Source organism: Annulohypoxylon truncatum (genome assembly GCF_022578515.1).
Source record: "Annulohypoxylon truncatum strain CBS 140777 unplaced genomic scaffold F4807scaffold_4, whole genome shotgun sequence".
NCBI lineage: Eukaryota > Fungi > Ascomycota > Sordariomycetes > Xylariales > Hypoxylaceae > Annulohypoxylon > Annulohypoxylon truncatum.
In genome coordinates, this window is record NW_025953790.1 from 221,302 (window position 1) to 238,259 (window position 16,958).

General features: G+C 50.3%; 5 protein-coding genes across 5 annotated transcripts; 3 read left to right on the top strand and 2 right to left on the bottom strand.

Moving 5' to 3' along the window:
- Positions 1-296: 296 nt before the first annotated feature.
- On the top strand, positions 297-2,256 carry F4807DRAFT_456623 (cora-like Mg2+ transporter; the record flags this gene model as incomplete). Its single annotated transcript, XM_048000904.1, has 2 exons — positions 297-1,615; positions 1,677-2,256. The coding sequence occupies 2 exons, from the start codon at positions 297-299 to the stop codon at positions 2,254-2,256; spliced, it is 1,899 nt and encodes a 632-aa protein (XP_047857803.1).
- A 322-nt stretch (positions 2,257-2,578) lies between these two features.
- Positions 2,579-5,582, bottom strand: F4807DRAFT_257455 (heterokaryon incompatibility protein-domain-containing protein). Its single transcript, XM_047994457.1, has 3 exons — positions 4,832-5,582; positions 2,995-4,752; positions 2,579-2,930 (listed from the first exon to the last, which is right to left on the bottom strand). The coding sequence occupies exons 1-3, from the start codon at positions 5,370-5,372 to the stop codon at positions 2,902-2,904; spliced, it is 2,328 nt and encodes a 775-aa protein (XP_047857804.1). The 5' UTR covers positions 5,373-5,582; the 3' UTR covers positions 2,579-2,901.
- Positions 5,583-6,898: 1,316 nt separating this feature from the next.
- Positions 6,899-11,082, top strand: F4807DRAFT_456625 (uncharacterized protein; the record flags this gene model as incomplete). Its single annotated transcript, XM_048000905.1, has 6 exons — positions 6,899-7,627; positions 7,766-7,825; positions 7,959-7,994; positions 8,130-8,242; positions 8,745-10,830; positions 10,960-11,082. The coding sequence occupies 6 exons, from the start codon at positions 6,899-6,901 to the stop codon at positions 11,080-11,082; spliced, it is 3,147 nt and encodes a 1,048-aa protein (XP_047857805.1).
- Positions 11,083-11,611: 529 nt separating this feature from the next.
- F4807DRAFT_257380 (carboxypeptidase S1) lies at positions 11,612-14,158 on the top strand. The gene has a single exon (XM_047994456.1). It carries the CDS (start codon positions 12,283-12,285, stop codon positions 14,005-14,007), a length of 1,725 nt encoding a protein of 574 aa, XP_047857806.1. The 5' UTR covers positions 11,612-12,282; the 3' UTR covers positions 14,008-14,158.
- A 1-nt stretch (position 14,159) lies between these two features.
- Positions 14,160-16,958, bottom strand: F4807DRAFT_257379 (Sodium:solute symporter family-domain-containing protein). Its single transcript, XM_047994455.1, has 3 exons — positions 16,521-16,958; positions 16,140-16,401; positions 14,160-16,044 (listed from the first exon to the last, which is right to left on the bottom strand). The coding sequence occupies exons 1-3, from the start codon at positions 16,809-16,811 to the stop codon at positions 14,417-14,419; spliced, it is 2,181 nt and encodes a 726-aa protein (XP_047857807.1). The 5' UTR covers positions 16,812-16,958; the 3' UTR covers positions 14,160-14,416.

The window sequence follows — 16,958 nt, forward strand, 5'->3', positions numbered from 1 at the left end:
TAGGCTTATTTTCACCGGAACCCGACCTTGGTGTTCATCTCCAGCATTGGCCTGGACATCACACCAAGTTCCCTTGCAGTCGGCGTGCTGCCACGCCTACTGCAGATCTCTGATGCTGGTAGTCTGAGTACACCACCCAGTATGCACGCCTTCCCTTAATTACCACGCGGAAGGCTTTCCTTAATTGGAGTATATTATTCAACTTTCCAATTCTATTCAGCTGTATAGATTCCCTTGTGTCGTCATCCGTCAGATAAATTTAACGTTTCATGGACGGAACCGGTATTTCGTACGAGATGTCTGACCACGAAGAAGTCACCTCTGGCTCGGGTTACAACACCCCGGTCCCGGAGCTCGACGATCATCGTCACCAAATCTCATCCATTCAGAGAACGGGAACCGAACGTGCCCGCCGTGGTACCGTTGACACCCTTTATGGAACCCGCCAGCATCTTCAACCGCCTGGACCTTACTCCCCTTCTAACGCCAGGGGAAGAGACTTCGAAGAAGCAGTTGTCGATGAAGAGGATGGGAATATATCACCAATGGCTACTCACAGTCGTAGACCCACCTTCGACTCGACCATTGAACAACAACGGGCTGTATCCCCGCCGAATTCTGTCAAAGCATTCGCTGAAGCTCGCCGTCGAGAACGCGCCCTGTCGGTGACAGATGGCCGAGCACAGAGACAGGACGATGAGGATGCTCTCCATCGCACCTATTCTTCCGTTAGCCGCAGAAGCCAAACGAGCCAGCGATCTGGACGAAGCAAGCCTGCGACGTATGTTCCTGACGATGGCGCCAGTTTAGCGACTAACAAAACTGCGGAAGACGACGTGTGCTTCCCTATGCAGGATGAACACCGCCACGACCAGTTACATATCGACTTTGACTATCTCGAGAACTTCGTCGCATCCGAAAATGCTGCTCGACGAGACAGCGTTGGTGCGCAAGGAGCTCTTCGAACATTCCCTAGCTTAACACAAGACTCGGCTCCCGAACCTGCACGTATGGTTACTGTTGATGGCGACTTCGTCAACCTCCCCTCTGGATCCCTGGATGCTGACCAGGAGAAGTCCGAAGAAGCAGGCGAAGCCCAATTTCCAAAGCCAGTAGAGAAGGAGCCGCACCTGGACCCGAACCGATTTAGCTTCTTTTCTTCAGCCTGGGAGTCCACCATCCACGCTGCCGAGTTTGGGGACCTTGTTCTCCCTGGTGAAGACTTGCGTGGCCTTTTCACCTTTCCTCATGACGAGCCGGATGGTGTTTGGTGGTTGAACGTCAATAGGCCAACTGAAGAAGAGGTTCGGGCTTTATGCAAGGCCTTTGGAGTTCACCCCTTGACTATCGAAGACATCACTACTCAGGAGGCCCGCGAGAAGATTGAAATCTTCTCGTCGTATTATTTTGCATCCTTCCGGTCTTTCAACGTCGTTCAAGACGACGAGGACGGCCCCGATTATGAACCATTCAATGTTTATGTCATCGTCTTCCGCGAGGGTACCTTGAGTTTCAGCTTCGTCCCTAATCATCATGCCTCTCAGGTTCGTAAGAGAATTTCTAGCCTCAAGGAGTACGTTTCCTTAAGTAGCGACTGGATTTGCTACGCCTTCATGTAAGTACTGGATATAGCTGGCGAGGAAATGTTAATAGCCACAAACACTAACGATTTGCAGCGATAACATTGTCGATTCCTTTGCTCCCGCACTTTCAAAAGTCGAGACACTCACGGAAGCCATCGATGATTCTGTATTTATCGCTCGGCCCGAGGACAACCGAATGTTTCTGCGCAAGATTGGTGGCGTCCGCAAGAACACGTTAGCACTTATGCGTGGGCTCGGAGGCAAGGCCGATATCTTGAAGGGCTTCACTAAACGCTGCAACGAGGACTACAAAGTCACACCCCGCATGGATATCGGCTTATACCTTGGTGACATCCAGGACCACGTCGTAACCATGATGACCAATCTCACCCACTTCGAGAAAATCCTGTCACGAGCTCACAGCAACTACCTTGCTCAACTGACGGTCGATAGCATCACGCAAGGAACAGAGACGAATAAGGTTCTCGCGAAAATAACGTTCCTAGCCAGTCTGATTGTCCCCTTCAACGTGGTCACTGGTCTATTTGGCATGAACGTCGGGGTCCCTTTCAAAGACGTCGACAATACAAACGCCTTTTTCGTCATTGTAGGATGTCTGGTATTTTTCTGCGTGGGTTGCTGTGCCTTCGCGCGCAAGAAGCGAATGCTCTAGTGGGGCCGTCCCAGCCGTCCCAGCCGTTCTATTCATCATTGAGTACAGACATCCCTTGGGTTATCGAGGATAGATTCGAATATTAATCTTGTTATCCTTCCACGGGCTCCATGATAATCATCAGTCACTCGATGGAATGGCACTGTCCTTGGTTATTATCACCGAGTTAATATTTGAAGAACTCGATTAGCATAGTGCGCATGGCTGTGTTGCACTTGAAATGCTTTCATCTGAATTAATAACATAGTGTGCTTAGGTAGCCACTACCTAATTAATACGAAGAAATTTTCAGCCTTCGGACCGAACTCGTGTTTTCATGATATAATTATAGGCGAAGAAACCGAGGAACGCGATACTGTCAAGCTTATTTTTGCCAAAGTCGATGTTTTATCTACTGGCTGGCTACCTTGTCCTTGTTATCATATACCATCCATAAACCGTGATACGCACTAACTACTATTACGCCAGCAATCGTATAGTCTAGACACATGTATACACACCAGATACATACATCCCTTAAAGTTATTGGGTTTTCTACCAAAACCAACCTTGAAAGATTTACCCCCGACGAGATCCACAATCACCATTTTCATACTATCACAACCTCACTCTCTTCGCAGCCAGCAAAACAATCGTTCAATCTCCTCAAGTTCGCTTCGTAGCCATCTTCGGCCCGTACTCGCTCATCTCCCTTAATGTCCTTCCGAAATTCGATTTGGGCTACGCGATCGTACGCACCTTTTCTTCCTTTCGAGGGCGCTAGTAACAAAGCTCCGACCTCAATGCGTCCAGTGTTCCCGTTCTCTATCTCCGAGAAGTTTTTGGACCAAGCGGCAAGCTCAATTGCGACGAGGTTTTCCAACACCATTCTCGGCGAGTCTTCCTCGGTATCTGAAGTGGCGTTGCCAACCCATCCGTTTAAATCGCCAAAGGGTCTATCTTTTCTTACGAGCTGCGCTATTCTGGCTACTGTATCATTTTCGTCGCCATCGATATTCTCTACCAGGTATCGGACAAGGTCTCGCGCGGGGTGTAAAACTCGGTAGTTGTTTAATTTCCATGCGAACTGACGCAACTTGACACAGAACCAATGGGTTATACCAGACGCCTTGGTTAGCCATTCGATTCTCCGCATCCGCGGGCTCAGTTTAAGAATCCAGGAGATTCGCTGCAGAAAGGGAATCCGTAGCCTAACCGGGGCAACTCTCCCAGATAACCGGATTGACCCGTCTCGAACTTGGCCGAAAGGCTCCGACGTCGCAAGCTCACAACTTACGTCGAGGACTTTTGCGAGGACTAAAAGACCGGATTCCCCAGGTCGCTGACACGGATTCCACCATGTGATTGGTCCGGATCCGGACGCCCACGCAAAGCTAGGCGCGATATAGGGTTTGTCGCGGAAACGTTTAACGTTGAAAGAGCGGCGCCATAAAAGCTCGCTTACGAGCTCACCCGTCCAAAGGCCAGCCACGTAGCTACCGAAAGCCTGTTTTGGCATTCGACCTGCCACACCAGCGAGCGCTGGCAGTCGGTCTGCTTTGAAAGTGAAGTCGGTTGTGGCGTAATTCGCTACCATATCGCGCCATGCCAACCAGGCTTTCTGGGCGTTTAAACCGTTGAGAATATCCGCGGCAGAGCCTTCGTAAGGTTCCACTATCGTCGCATATTCTGCAAACCCTTCTTTGAACGATTTGTAGGGACGACTCCCCATAGGATCACTGCCATGAGGGAGCAATTCGTCACATTCGCATTTGGTGCCGGCGAAGCACTCGAAAGTAATCTCTTTGGGGCGGAAGTGGATGATTCTGGATGCTAAGAGCCGTTCTTGATAACACCACCCTCTTCCTGTCAGGGCGTCCGGAGTTATTGGATCATCCTCGTGAGCGAAGTCTCCTCGCACCACAGTAGAACAGGTCGTACCGGAGTCATCTTGATGGGAAATTTCACGAAAGTGCTTGCGCTCGAGAAAACACCCATGAGTTGGAGATGCGTTATTAGTGGCAACGTGTGCGGCTATGGTGAAATAGGATTGCCTGTAGATATTGCCCATTTGAACTGACTGCTCTTCCCAGTCCTTTGCGTCATCTTGGATGATACAAAGCGAATCTATCCACAGATACTGGATATCTAGCCACCTCGCTATCCGGACAGCATCACGCAACGTAGGTGAAAGCTCATCGAGGTGAATAGTAACCCCTAGCCGGTTTAGCCTATCATGGGTCATCCTCAGTGGCTGGGAAATCTTCCAGAAATGACTCAATGTAATATACGGAGCCCGTCCCGCGATATCTTCCTCCAGGAAAATGATATCCCCGTTCCTAGGATCTACATTCAAGAGCCTCTTCGGCATCGTCGCCGGGGTGAGTGGGCCGCAATAGAGATGTTCATCCGCGCATTCGCTGATCCACTTTTCCACGAAATCACGATATTGATCGTTCAAAACGCTTACTGGTGAGCTTTTAAGGCGACCGATGATATTCCAAGGGCTTGGCTTATCTATAGAGTGACGGACGAAAGCGAAATAGTTAATCAACTAAAATGAGGGTAGACGACATAATTGATCAAGGGCACCTACTTGCTAAGGCGAAAAGTTCATATGAGATCACGTCGGTACGCGAGACAGATATGCGCCCTCCGTCTCGCGTTGTGACATCGACACGCACCTTTCTCCCAGGCGAAAGCATCACATGGAGATAGAGTGATTGCACGGCTTCTTGAAATGCCTTCTCGGAGCGCTGGTCGGGCTCAATCGCATCGCTAGTCTTCCATGAAAAGAAGAGTGCCATGAAGAGAATCTGGCATGATTTACAACCTTCTCGTGCTTGCGCCCAGACTTCCGATACCGATTTATCTATCTCGTAGAGGGGAGGTTCTCCACTGGACCCTTCCTCTGCCTGGGTTTCTTCGACCTCGGCCTCATTCAACTGAGAGAAGATAGGGCAATCCGGATCCGACGACTTCACCCCTAAGGTTAACCCGAAGGGATCGGGCGAGAAAATTGTCTGGTTGACTTTGGTCACGCGAGGTGCCAAATCGGGATCGAAGTCACGACAAACTGGACATGGCTCACCCTCTTCCCCTTCACTCTCGCTCCCGCTAGCATGTTTTTCGGACATCTTACAACGTGATTAATAGATTTTGAGCATGGCTGAAGAAGGAATTCAAGTTGAATATTGTCGATTCCGTGTCTACTACTTCTTGACTGAGGAGCATGTTGCTTATAGTCACTTGACTGCCTACCCGTTCCTGCGTAGGGGGCTCAGCCTAAGAAGGGTGGAGATGGACAATCAGAACGTGGATCAATCGACGTATGCCACCTAATCCGACTAGCTATACCGGCCCATAAAACGCCACCTATCAAGGCGTATTAGGCACATCCCATAGCGGCTTGCTGCATGAAGCTGTGGGTTGACAGCGCCCGCCGAAAAAGAAAAAAAGCCTTAGTCAAAGCAATATTTGAAATTCATTACGAGAAACTTGGCGGCGTTTTGCAGCGGCCGTCATAACATCAATGAAGAGATCCCTCGGTGCCCAACGATGTTAAGAAATACATTCTGTAAACATATACACGGATTTCCAGGGGCAATTGCGAGAACTGCTGCAATGAATTTGGAGATATCCACATTCAATATTCGAGATCGCTTGTCCGAGGGAAATTTATTCGTGTACAAATTACCCAATTATGTGTCCGGTATTCGATACTGATTTGCCACATCCGGAGGTAGTTCTTAACTTGAACGCGCACATGGCTGCCCGGACGAATTGTTTCGATCTCAGTTGAAGAACTCACTTGAGGCATAGAAAAATGCTGCTGTAGAGCGACTAGTCTGTGCGGCGAGAGACGTTGGAAGTTTAAAGGCTACTTAAAATCTCATGCCTCACAGTCATTGGCCGTATCGCATCGTCGTCAACCCCCTATTCAGCTACGTAACAGGAACAAGCTTAGCCTGAAACACCAGTCGCAATATATCTATTCGTAAGAAGGCAAAAGGAAGTTCTCTATTCTGATAGCCCTCAAGATTTCCAACGTCCAACCATCGGTTTAGCGCTTTGACTCACCCTACCTACTCTCCTTCTAATTATCCTTAAATGGCAGTATAAATGTGAGTCCTACGAAACCTAGTTTCGCTATTAGCTAAGCCCTACCACAAACTGGCAGTAGAAGCCACTGGCGCATAGTTGACATATGCATTACCAGGATTGATCAATGAATAGCAAGGGTCTTAATACTCTGAATGCTTTTATTTGCGCACTTATCTTTCCGTCCCCTCCTTTGAGGCCTTCATTACAGACCCTATTTCGTTGCCAAGATCTCGAATGGTGATGCTGGTTCTCTTCATGCAACCCATTCAAGACTCCCTTTACACTCGTGGCCGTGTTTCAAGCAACTCGTCAACTAAGTCAATAATGGCATTCTTCATATTGAACAGCAGCAAGATGTGCCACCCCTTGTCCCATGAAGGTGTCTTAAGAAGCTCAAGACGACCGCGGAGTGTGTTCTCATATGCCTTTTTGCGTAATCCCCAAAGCTCGATACATGTCCATGCTCGAATACATGAAGGCCCTATGACAGGACCAGCAGGAACTCAGTCGTTTCTTTCCACAGTTCCCTTCCCGACTCCCACGTAGGAAGCCAGACAATATGAGGTACTTCCGCTGTATCTATCTAATTCCTACCGTCGTTCACCTGGCGGGCGTCTTTGCAAGCCTCCCCGGTAGGTCCAACGAGATTGAATTAAGGAGAGCCAAAGGCCATGCTCTTTCTCGTGGACGCGCTTCTTCTGAGGCCAGAAACTTCAATCACAATGGCTTTAGAAATGAAGGGGGGTCTGTGTCCACAGATGTGAAAGGACAAAGTAATGTTCATGGTTCATATCGAATCGACACCATCGTCAACGCTATAAACTCGGCCGACGAGCAAGTCCATACCGTGAATCTTGCCATACGGAGCATAAAAGCCGGCGGTACCATCGAAAACCTCGACTCGACATTACAATCGTTAACATCTACTATCAAGACGACTTCTGATGCTATTTCCGGAGCCGAATCATTCCAGTCTGGAGACATTCAGACTCTGAAATCGGCCATCCAACCCTTTCAGAAGTCCATCGGTACACTTGTCACCCAACTGGTGGCAAGGAAAGATACGATAGCGAGGCTATGTGGGTGTCGCGCCGTGCAGGGTGCTATGAACCAAATACGGAGCTCGACTCGAGTCATGTTTGATGGTATCAAGAATCGCATGGGTCAAGGCAATTCTGGCCATGGCATCCATGGAAGACGTGGCTTCAGCGACTTGCATTCCTTGGATTCAGGAATAGCTAGTTTCCTGAATCATGGATCTAATGCTTTTAGCTACGGCAATTGTATTGTAAGTGAACCTTCATCCAAATATCCCAACATATCTTCTCTACTTGTCTAAAGGTATACTATGCGCCTAAGATAGCCCTCTTGCTATACGGGCCAACTTGCTAAGAACCAGTCTTTGCTGACACCAATTATATATCAGGATTATGGAGACATCTCATCTGCAGTAAATACATGGGCATACCCGACGGAGACAGCAGCAGTAGGCCTTACTCCCTTGGCTTCCACATAATTTCCTTATACTCCAATGTGCAGTTCATGCATTTCTTATCCCCTTCAAATCAAGACTTTTAAATTTTCAGCTTAGCTTGTTTCTGGCTAACGTTTAATTTAAGTATACCGGATACACCTCCGTTGTGTTGGCAACACCTGTAAGTAATACATACCTATCTTTCAGTAATCGTATCTCCTTATACTCTCACAACTCGCTATTCTAATCCTACCTATACATCCACACCTCTATTTTTTTTTTTTTTCCAAGAGCCAATATTAACATAATCTCAAAGACAATTGCTGCTCCACCTGAAACCGTAAGCGGCGTGCCAGGAGCAACGTCTGCCCCTGCAACTGAAGGTGAAGGGGGAGACGGCGAAGGCGAGGAAGCTGAGAACACTTTCGGGTCAGTAATCACTACTGTTGGTACGACTCCGTACTCTTTGGGTTTTACTGACTAACACTGACATGAGCCGCTCCTCAGCCCCGGAAACATCGATAGCTAATGTCGTCACAACTCCAGTTCCTAGTTCGCCTACAATAATACTCACAACTACAGTTATAAGTTCTCCAATTCCAACGACTACCATTATAAGCTCTCCGCTCCCACCCACAACTACTCCTATCAGCTCTCCAATCCCCACGACAACTATATTCAGCTCGGCTTTCACTACTTACACGACTACATATAGCTCATTGTATTCATCAAGTTTTATATCTAGTATTCTATCGAGTTTTGCGTCGAGTTTCACATCGAGTTTTGTTTTTAGCACAGTCAGCCTGGCGCCTTCTACGTACACATCAACGTTCATAAGCACTATTACCGGGGCTAGAAGCACCTATTTGTCGACATTCACAAGTACAATAACTGATTATACCTTAATAACATCTCTCTCGACACGCACCAGCACGGAGACGGAGACGGAGACTGAGAGTAGCCCCGTTTCGACTTTCACATCTACTTTCACGGACACCTCGACAGGCATCTCGTTGACGAGCACTGCCTCAACAAGCACTGAATCGACAAGTACTGAATCGACAAGTACTGAATTGACAAGCACTGAATTGACAAGCACCGCATCTGACGGTGAAGCGGCTGCGGACGCTGTATCAAGTTCCTCAGCCTCCGCTACTCCTGTTACTTCAACTTTTACTGTTACTATAACAACCACATTCGTACCTGGGACCTTGACCACGGATACCAGTAGGAGTACTGTTACCCGTACCATTACTCGTACTAGGACTACTACGTCAACGTCTACTTCTACTTCCACCTCTACATCTACGCGTACTTCTACATTGACGTCGACATCAACAAGCACGAGTAAGAGCCGTTCGGTCGTCACTGATACGACGACTTTTACAACTACAGGGACCTTGACGGAGACGATTACACGTACTCGTACTAGTACGAAAACACCATCTACGTCCAGTTCATCTACATCTACATCATCCACCACATCCACCACATCCAGTCCATCATCTTCCACTACTTCTTCAACTACACCTACTACATCATCTACGCAATCCAGTACCCTGGTAGAAACCACAAGAACACAGACTCGTACATCGACTTACACGAGCTCGGGAAGCACGTTCACGTCTACATTCACAACTACTAGAACTACAACCTCGAAGACAACAGATACGGATACTTCGACGTCAACTGAGACTAGTACATACACAAGTCCGGCCACAACGATCACGTCTACTTTCACTAAAACTCTAGGCGGTTCGGCGACAGGATCTGCCACGAGCACAGTAACGTCTACTAAGACGAGTACGTATACGAGTGTAGCTAGCACATTGACGTCAACTTTTACGACTGCGAAGACAAGTACCTTGAAGGATACGTCAACAAAGACTTATACATCTACCTCCACGAAGACGTATACCAGCTCAGGTAGCACATTTACGTCGACCCTTACGAGAACATCCACAAGTACTTTGAAGAGTACATCAACGGAAACGCTCAAAACAACTCGCACTAGTACATATACGAGCGTTGGAAGCACGCTCACTTCCACTTTCACCAAAACATCGACTGATACTACGACTGAGTCAGACAGTCGCTTTACCTCAACCGTGACAAGTACATACACCAGTGCGGGCAGTACACTCACGTCAACTTTTACAACTACGGCAACGAGCACCTCGACAGCGTCTGCGACGAAGACATATACGTCAACTGTTACGAAAACGATTACTAGCCCAGGATCTACAGCAACATCCACCTTCACATCTACGGACACAACTACGCTGACGCCAACGAAGACAACACTTACAAGCACAACCACCTTCACGTCCACCATCACAGCGACGCGAACGAGTACCTTGTCTGGATCAAGGTCGAAGACCACACTCACAACAACCTTAACAAGCAAATTAACGTCTACCCTCACCGACACAGTCAAAAGCACCCTAACCAAAACGCGCACCACGACGAGTACCTCGACGGGCGGGTCCACCGTCACGATAACGCGGACTCGAACCAGCACCAGCACCAACACCGACACAAACACAAGCACGCTCACGCTCACCAGCACGCGCACCAGGACAAGCACGAAGACGCTCTCCAACACAAGCCCTAGCACTTCTTCCCCTACGGTAGCGACGACGACGGTCGTCAGGGGCGCGTCCACGTACACGACGGTCATAACGCGGACGCAGACCACGACGTTCACGTCCACGGGCACGATATCCGCTGCGGCGGCGGCGGACGCGACGGCGACGGACGCGAGCGCGAGCGCGCTGGACGCCTCGGATACATCAGATACGGATACAGATTCGTCGAACGGCGGCGCGACGACGATCACGGTCACGCAGTCGGGTGGTTCGGTCACCGTGCTTACCATCGCTTCGAGCGCGGACCCGGGGACGGGGTCGAGCGGGCGGGTTGTGACGGTCACGCGGACCGCTGATTCGAGTAGTGGCGATACCGCTGCGACGGGGGCCGCTTCTACGGTTACTGTTACTAAGGATGCTAGTTCTACGGTGAGTTTGAACTCCTGATCCCCTCTCCCCTCTTCATCTTTTTATTCTTCTCTTTATTATGAGAGAGAGAGAGAGAGAGAGTATGATATTCTGGTTAGTTAAGACGCGGTGCTAACCGGAGCTTTGCAGACTACGAGCGCGCGTACGAGCACGACAAGCACGCGTTCTGGTTCATCTGGCGGCGGCGCACATAGATCCGGCGTGCTGCTTCTGGGCGGGACCTTAGTCGGTATCGTTGGTCTATTGTCGTAAGCCCCAGGACAATGAGACTCGTGAGATCACCTAAAATGAAGCCATGTCTCCTGTGTGGAATTGTTCAAGATGGACAACGCTGCTCCTGGACACCTGACAACGCGGTCGGTTGCCGAGCGAAAAGAGATTTGGGCTTCAGGGGACTAGCAGTTTCTTAACAAAGTTGATTTTTATCTTGATTTCTAAAGATGGTTCAGTTTATAGATTACCGTAATATGTATCTAGGTAGTTATTATATGTTTATGTTTGTGTTTTGAGTTAGGTTGATAGCAACTTGTAGGATTCGGCGCCGGATACCACGTTCGCTTAATTCAGACTTCTCCTCTCTTAGCAATCGTTTCCATCGTGAATGATGAACTAGGTAGAGATTGCTAGTTAGAGTAAAGCTGGTTTGCGAGATAAGTAGAAATGAAAACAGGGAAGAAGTGGAAGGCGATAGCGAGGTCTAACCTTGTCATTTCATGCATTTAAGGCGGATTTGGTTATTTAACCTGAGATTCAAAGAATATGCGCTAATCGAGATGCCGACGGAAGTTGTGTAACACAGAATTAGTTAATCAGAGATCGGAGTAAACTTTGTAAATTAATGGCTAAACTTTTCTTCCCTAAACCAATGTCAATCGCCATCTCTCACTTCTAAACTCTTCACTATTTGCCTCTCATCTACTAGTTCACCTTACTAGAAAACAAATAAACGAAGAGAAATGTCGCAAAAATGTCTCGAATTTCTCATTCCAACTCGGAAAAGTGTGTGCCGCGTATGTATGACGAGAAGAAGCAATCAGCAATGGAACCCTCGTTAAGAAACCCCCGCATGATAGCGTCGGCGTTGATAAGTCGTTGTGAGATTCCTATTTAAGCTAGGTCGTCGCTACACTATGCGGACCATGCGGATCCCGGACGAACACGACATCGCAGATAGGACAACTTTGACCGCCAATGGCGTCAGCCTATTACCACAGCTCATTACCTGATATGGCTACAATTGGCAGGAGGCCAGGATTTTGTTCCTGGCCCCCATAAGATTAATCCATGCCAGCCATCCGAGCGCCAAGATTACGGCTCTAGTGTAAAGTAGATCTAGCTTTCTTCTGGAAGTCGAGAAGATCTTTTATGAGGCGCGACGCATCGCCCGGTTTTTGCTTTCTCTTCTTTCCTTACGCGTCGTGAGAATCGTGAAATTCGTCAATTGCCCTCGCGATGTCTTCTTTCGTGCGACCACTTCTTCTCGTCGCGGCTGCAAGCCACGGCTTAGCTCAGTTCGTTGCCCCGCCAACAACTCTGAAAGAAGTCACCGGCTATGCTGGAGTTCCTGTCAGATATAAGGAGGTGCCTGCTGGGACCTGCGAGCTGAACCCCGATGTGAAGAGTTATTCGGGATACGCCGACGTGGCGGAGGACCAACACATCTTTTGGTGGTTCTTCGAGGCTCGCAATCAAGATCCGTCCGAGGCTCCCCTGACCGTCTGGATCAATGGCGGTCCGGGTTCGAGTTCGATGATCGGCCTCTTTGAGGAACTTGGACCATGCGGAGTTGACTACTTCGGCAAGGTTTACAATAACCCGTACTCCTGGTCTAACGTGAGCAACATGCTCTTCATCGACCAGCCCACACAAGTCGGTTTCTCCTACTCCAAGCCCGTCAATGCGTGGGTTTCCGATGACGGTAGCGTTGTATCCCTACCCGACGCCACGTGCCCAGATTACGCCGATGAAAGCTCATGCGGCACATACAGCTACCCCAACGTCACTCTTACCGCGAACAGCACCACCAATGCCGCGCCCAACTTCTGGAAAACTTTACAGGGCTTCATGGGAGCCTTCCCTAAGTATTCCAGAAACGGATTCCACTTCGCAACTGAGAGTTATGGAGGGCATTACGCGCCGGTATTCAATGCGTACATTGAAGAGCAGAATGAAAAGAAGATCCCTGGAGCGAAGGAGATTCAACTAGAGACCGTTCTAATAGGCAATGGGTGGTATGACCCTATTATACAGTACCAGGCTTACTACAACTTCACCGTCTTCCCCGGGAACACCTACGACTACGCCCCTTTCAACGCGTCCATAGAGTCCCAGTTCTACAATAACCTATACGGCCCTGGAAACTGTCTCGACAGGTTGAACGACTGCAAAGCCACCGGATTAAACCAGGTCTGCAGAAATGCGGACAGTTTCTGCGCGAACCTAGTCGAATCCGTATACGACAATGTGCTAGGCCGAGATGAGTACGACATGAGGGAATTGGTCCCGGACCCGTTCCCGTACGGCTTCTACAACGATTACTTGAACACGGAGGAGTTGCAGTCCGCCATCGGCGCGTTTATCAATTTCACCAGCAACAACGTCGTAGGTGAGGCGTTCGACAACACCGGCGACGACGCTAGGGAGATGGGTACGATCGAGGATATCCGCTACCTACTCTCTAAAGGTATCACGGTGGCCGTATATGCCGGCGATGCGGATTACAACTGCAACTGGCTCGGAGGCGAGGCTGTGGCGGAAGAGATCGCAGCTCCCGGTTTCTCGCAAGCCGGATACGTGGACTTAGTCACGAGCGACAACGTCACGCACGGCCAGGTGAAGCAAGCCGGCAAGTTCAGCTTCACTCGTATATACGAGAGCGGACACGAAGTACCTTTCTACCAACCCCTTGCCGCTCTCGAATACTTCGAGAGAGCTATCAAGGGCCACGATATCCAGACCGGAAAAGGCCCTATTAGCGCGGATTACCTAACGAAGGGAACGAAGAAGAGCACGTACCGCCAAGGTAACTCGACGATGCAGTGGGAAGTGCTGCCGGCCAATGCTACGTATGATACCACCACGAACGAACCCGGTGGTACGTGGACGGAGCAGGCGGTGCTCATGAAGCGAAGCATGAAGAAGAGCTTCAGGTCCCGCAGCGGACGTCGAGTGAGGTAGACGGATAAGTAGCATATGAAGCTATGATGGATTAATGAGGATTATGAATTCTCCGATCTATATAATTCCATATCTAAGTTAATGTCTTGAATAAATTAATCACTATTATTAGATGTCTCTTAACATTCTCTTGATTTTGCGACTTATGCTGTCTTGCACGGGGATGCCTTACAGATATCGATTAATTGACTGATACTCGGGATATCATCAATTCCATCATTTCTTTACATAATGTCTAGCCACGATATACAACCATAACCAAGTCTATGAAACGGATATTAGAAACCTTATCACGGAATCTACACTTCTAAATCTATGATCTGCTCTAAATTCATTCATCAGCTAGGTATATATGACCCCCACCAACACACCCTTCACCCACCTTGAAACCTCCCAAATTCTCAAACCCTCACGCCGCCCTCCCCCACCGAAGATCCCGCAAAGCCCTCCACACGCCCCTGGCCCCCTTAGCGATCTCCCGGCGCCCGTCGTACAGGGGGTACACGGCGACGGCCAAAAACGAAAAGAATTGCCAGGCGATAGCTACCGTCGTCCAGCCGCTGAAGAACGGTCGAGTGAAGACGTAGTCGCGGTACAGCGGCATCGGCCACGCGACGAAGGTCACTAGTACCACGAAGACGAAGAAGGCCCAGGCGAGCCGGTACCAGCGCTGCAGCTCGAGGAGCGTGGAGGCGGGGAAGGGGTGTTGGATCTCGGAGATGGGGATGGGCGTTCGCATTTGCTTTTGCGGTTTGGGTCTGTGGGAGGTTGGTTTCGCGGGTTGCGGGGATGTTGCTTTGGAGACTTCTTCCTCTGACGAGGATGTGGGAAGTTCTCGGGACAGGAAGATCGGTTCAGGCGGTGCAGGATGCTTTTCGTCGTCGTCAACTTTCCTATCGCCAATATCTTTCTTCTCATCGCTAATCGACGATTCCTCAGAATCCCCAGACTCGTGCGGGTTGATCTGGTACTCATCCGCAAGCTCGATGCGCAGAAACTCCCTCCAGTCGAATTTATAAGGGCGATACCTCGAGATCAAAACCGAGTATATCGCCGGCGAGAAGAACGACCCGCACGCACCGTACAGCGCCGGGAGCCCCTCCTCCGTCGTCGCCAGGTTGATGCTCCCGTACAGCGACTTCGCCGTGCCGAGCCAAACCGCGAGCCCCGTCGCGAAACCCAAGACCGGCGACGCGACGGCGGCGAGCCGCGTCTGGCCCGACCAGCACAGCGCCAGGCCCAGCGGCACGATGCCGCTGCACGACAGGATGGGGCGGAAGTAGCCGATCCACGTCATATCGGCGCCGCCGTAGTTGAGCGCGAGCGAGACGCCCGTGATAAACACGGCGTGCGCGACGACGGCGAGGTGGCTCACTTTTAATAGTCGTCTGTCGTCCGCCTTCGGGTTGACGTAGTTCTTGTACACGTCGAACGAGAGGATGGAGCTGACGGCGATCATGCTGGACGACACGGTCGAGGTCAGCGCCATGAACAGCAGCACGAAGAAGGCGACGATGCCGCGGTCGCCGATCAGCGCTTTGACCGTGTACGGCATTACGAGCCCCGCGTTGACCTCCGCGCTCGTGAATTCGCCCGGGTACGACGGGAAGATGGGCGTGTTGTGGATCGCGCGCGCCGTGAGCCCGATCACCGTGCCTAAGCCCCAGGGAATCCCGAAGATGGCGATGGCCGCGAGGTTGTAGCCCGGCACCGTGGCGCTGACCTCCGAGGCGAAGGACTTCTGCCAGAACGCGGTGTCCATGACGACGAGGGCTAGGTTGCCGAATTTCAGGATCAGGCCCCAGATGATAGCGTCCTTGGACTTCATCGTCAAGAGCGATCCCTGGTAGTTCCCTGGAATGTAGTTCTCAGCGGCGGTGGCCATGACTTTATCGTACAGGCCGCCGAGACCGCCGACGGCTTCGTGGGTTAGGATGCTGAGCGTGAAGTACATGATGAGGATTAGGGCGATTGTCGTGTGGAGATAATCGGTGAGGAAGGTTGCTTTGAGGCCGCCTACTGCTGTGTATAGGACCACTGTTTGATAGGGGTCATAATTAGTTTCATTGCTCAAAGTTCCCCCCTACAATGCCATTTTTATAGCCAATAATTTTCATAATGTGAAGACTCACCGCCAAGAGGGATAAGAATAGTCGCGGCAACGAAGTGCATGCCAGAGATCCCGTAGATGAGCTGGGAGCCAGTGAGGATCATAGAAGCACATCCGAATACGTTGTTGCTCAGGTTCAGCACGATGAAGACGATATGTCCGATCCTCCCGTACCGCATCTTTATGATCTCGAGCGAGGTGTGGGCGTACGGAACGCGGATCTTAGCGATGACCCCAAGCGCCGCCATCAGCGCGATCTGGAAGCAGAGGCCTGTTGCCCACCACTGTCGTTGTCCTCGTTAGCAAGGTGTACGTCCATCTGCCTATTCCCTCCGTCGCTGCATTCTCTTATCTCCCCTTGTAAAATATTATAACAAATAAATAAAAAATACGTCTAACTCACCAAAGGCACCGCCAACCCAAACCTATAACACATCGCGGCCGCGAACACCGTCTCGTTGATCCACATCCACGAGGAGAACACCGCCGAGGCCGTGAGCCCGATGCCGACGGACCGGTTCGCGACCATGAACATCTCGGACGTGCCCGAGTCCTCGGACAGGTACGCCTTCTGGATCTTGATGGCGGCGAGGATGACGGCGCAGAAGGCGACGCCGAGCCCGATCAGCAGCCCGTACCCCGTCGACTGGGGCACCAGCGTGATGCCGCGCACCCCGATCTCGAGTTGCGACATGCCGGGTGCGTCAAGATATCCAATAGTGTCTAGTTTATCATACAGAGTTTGCGCTTGCTCTTGCTTTTGCTCTGTGACCAGATACCGGTAGGTATTACTACGCTCTAGCAGGCGTTTCGCTCGGTGGATGCTGCGTGAGGCTCAAGA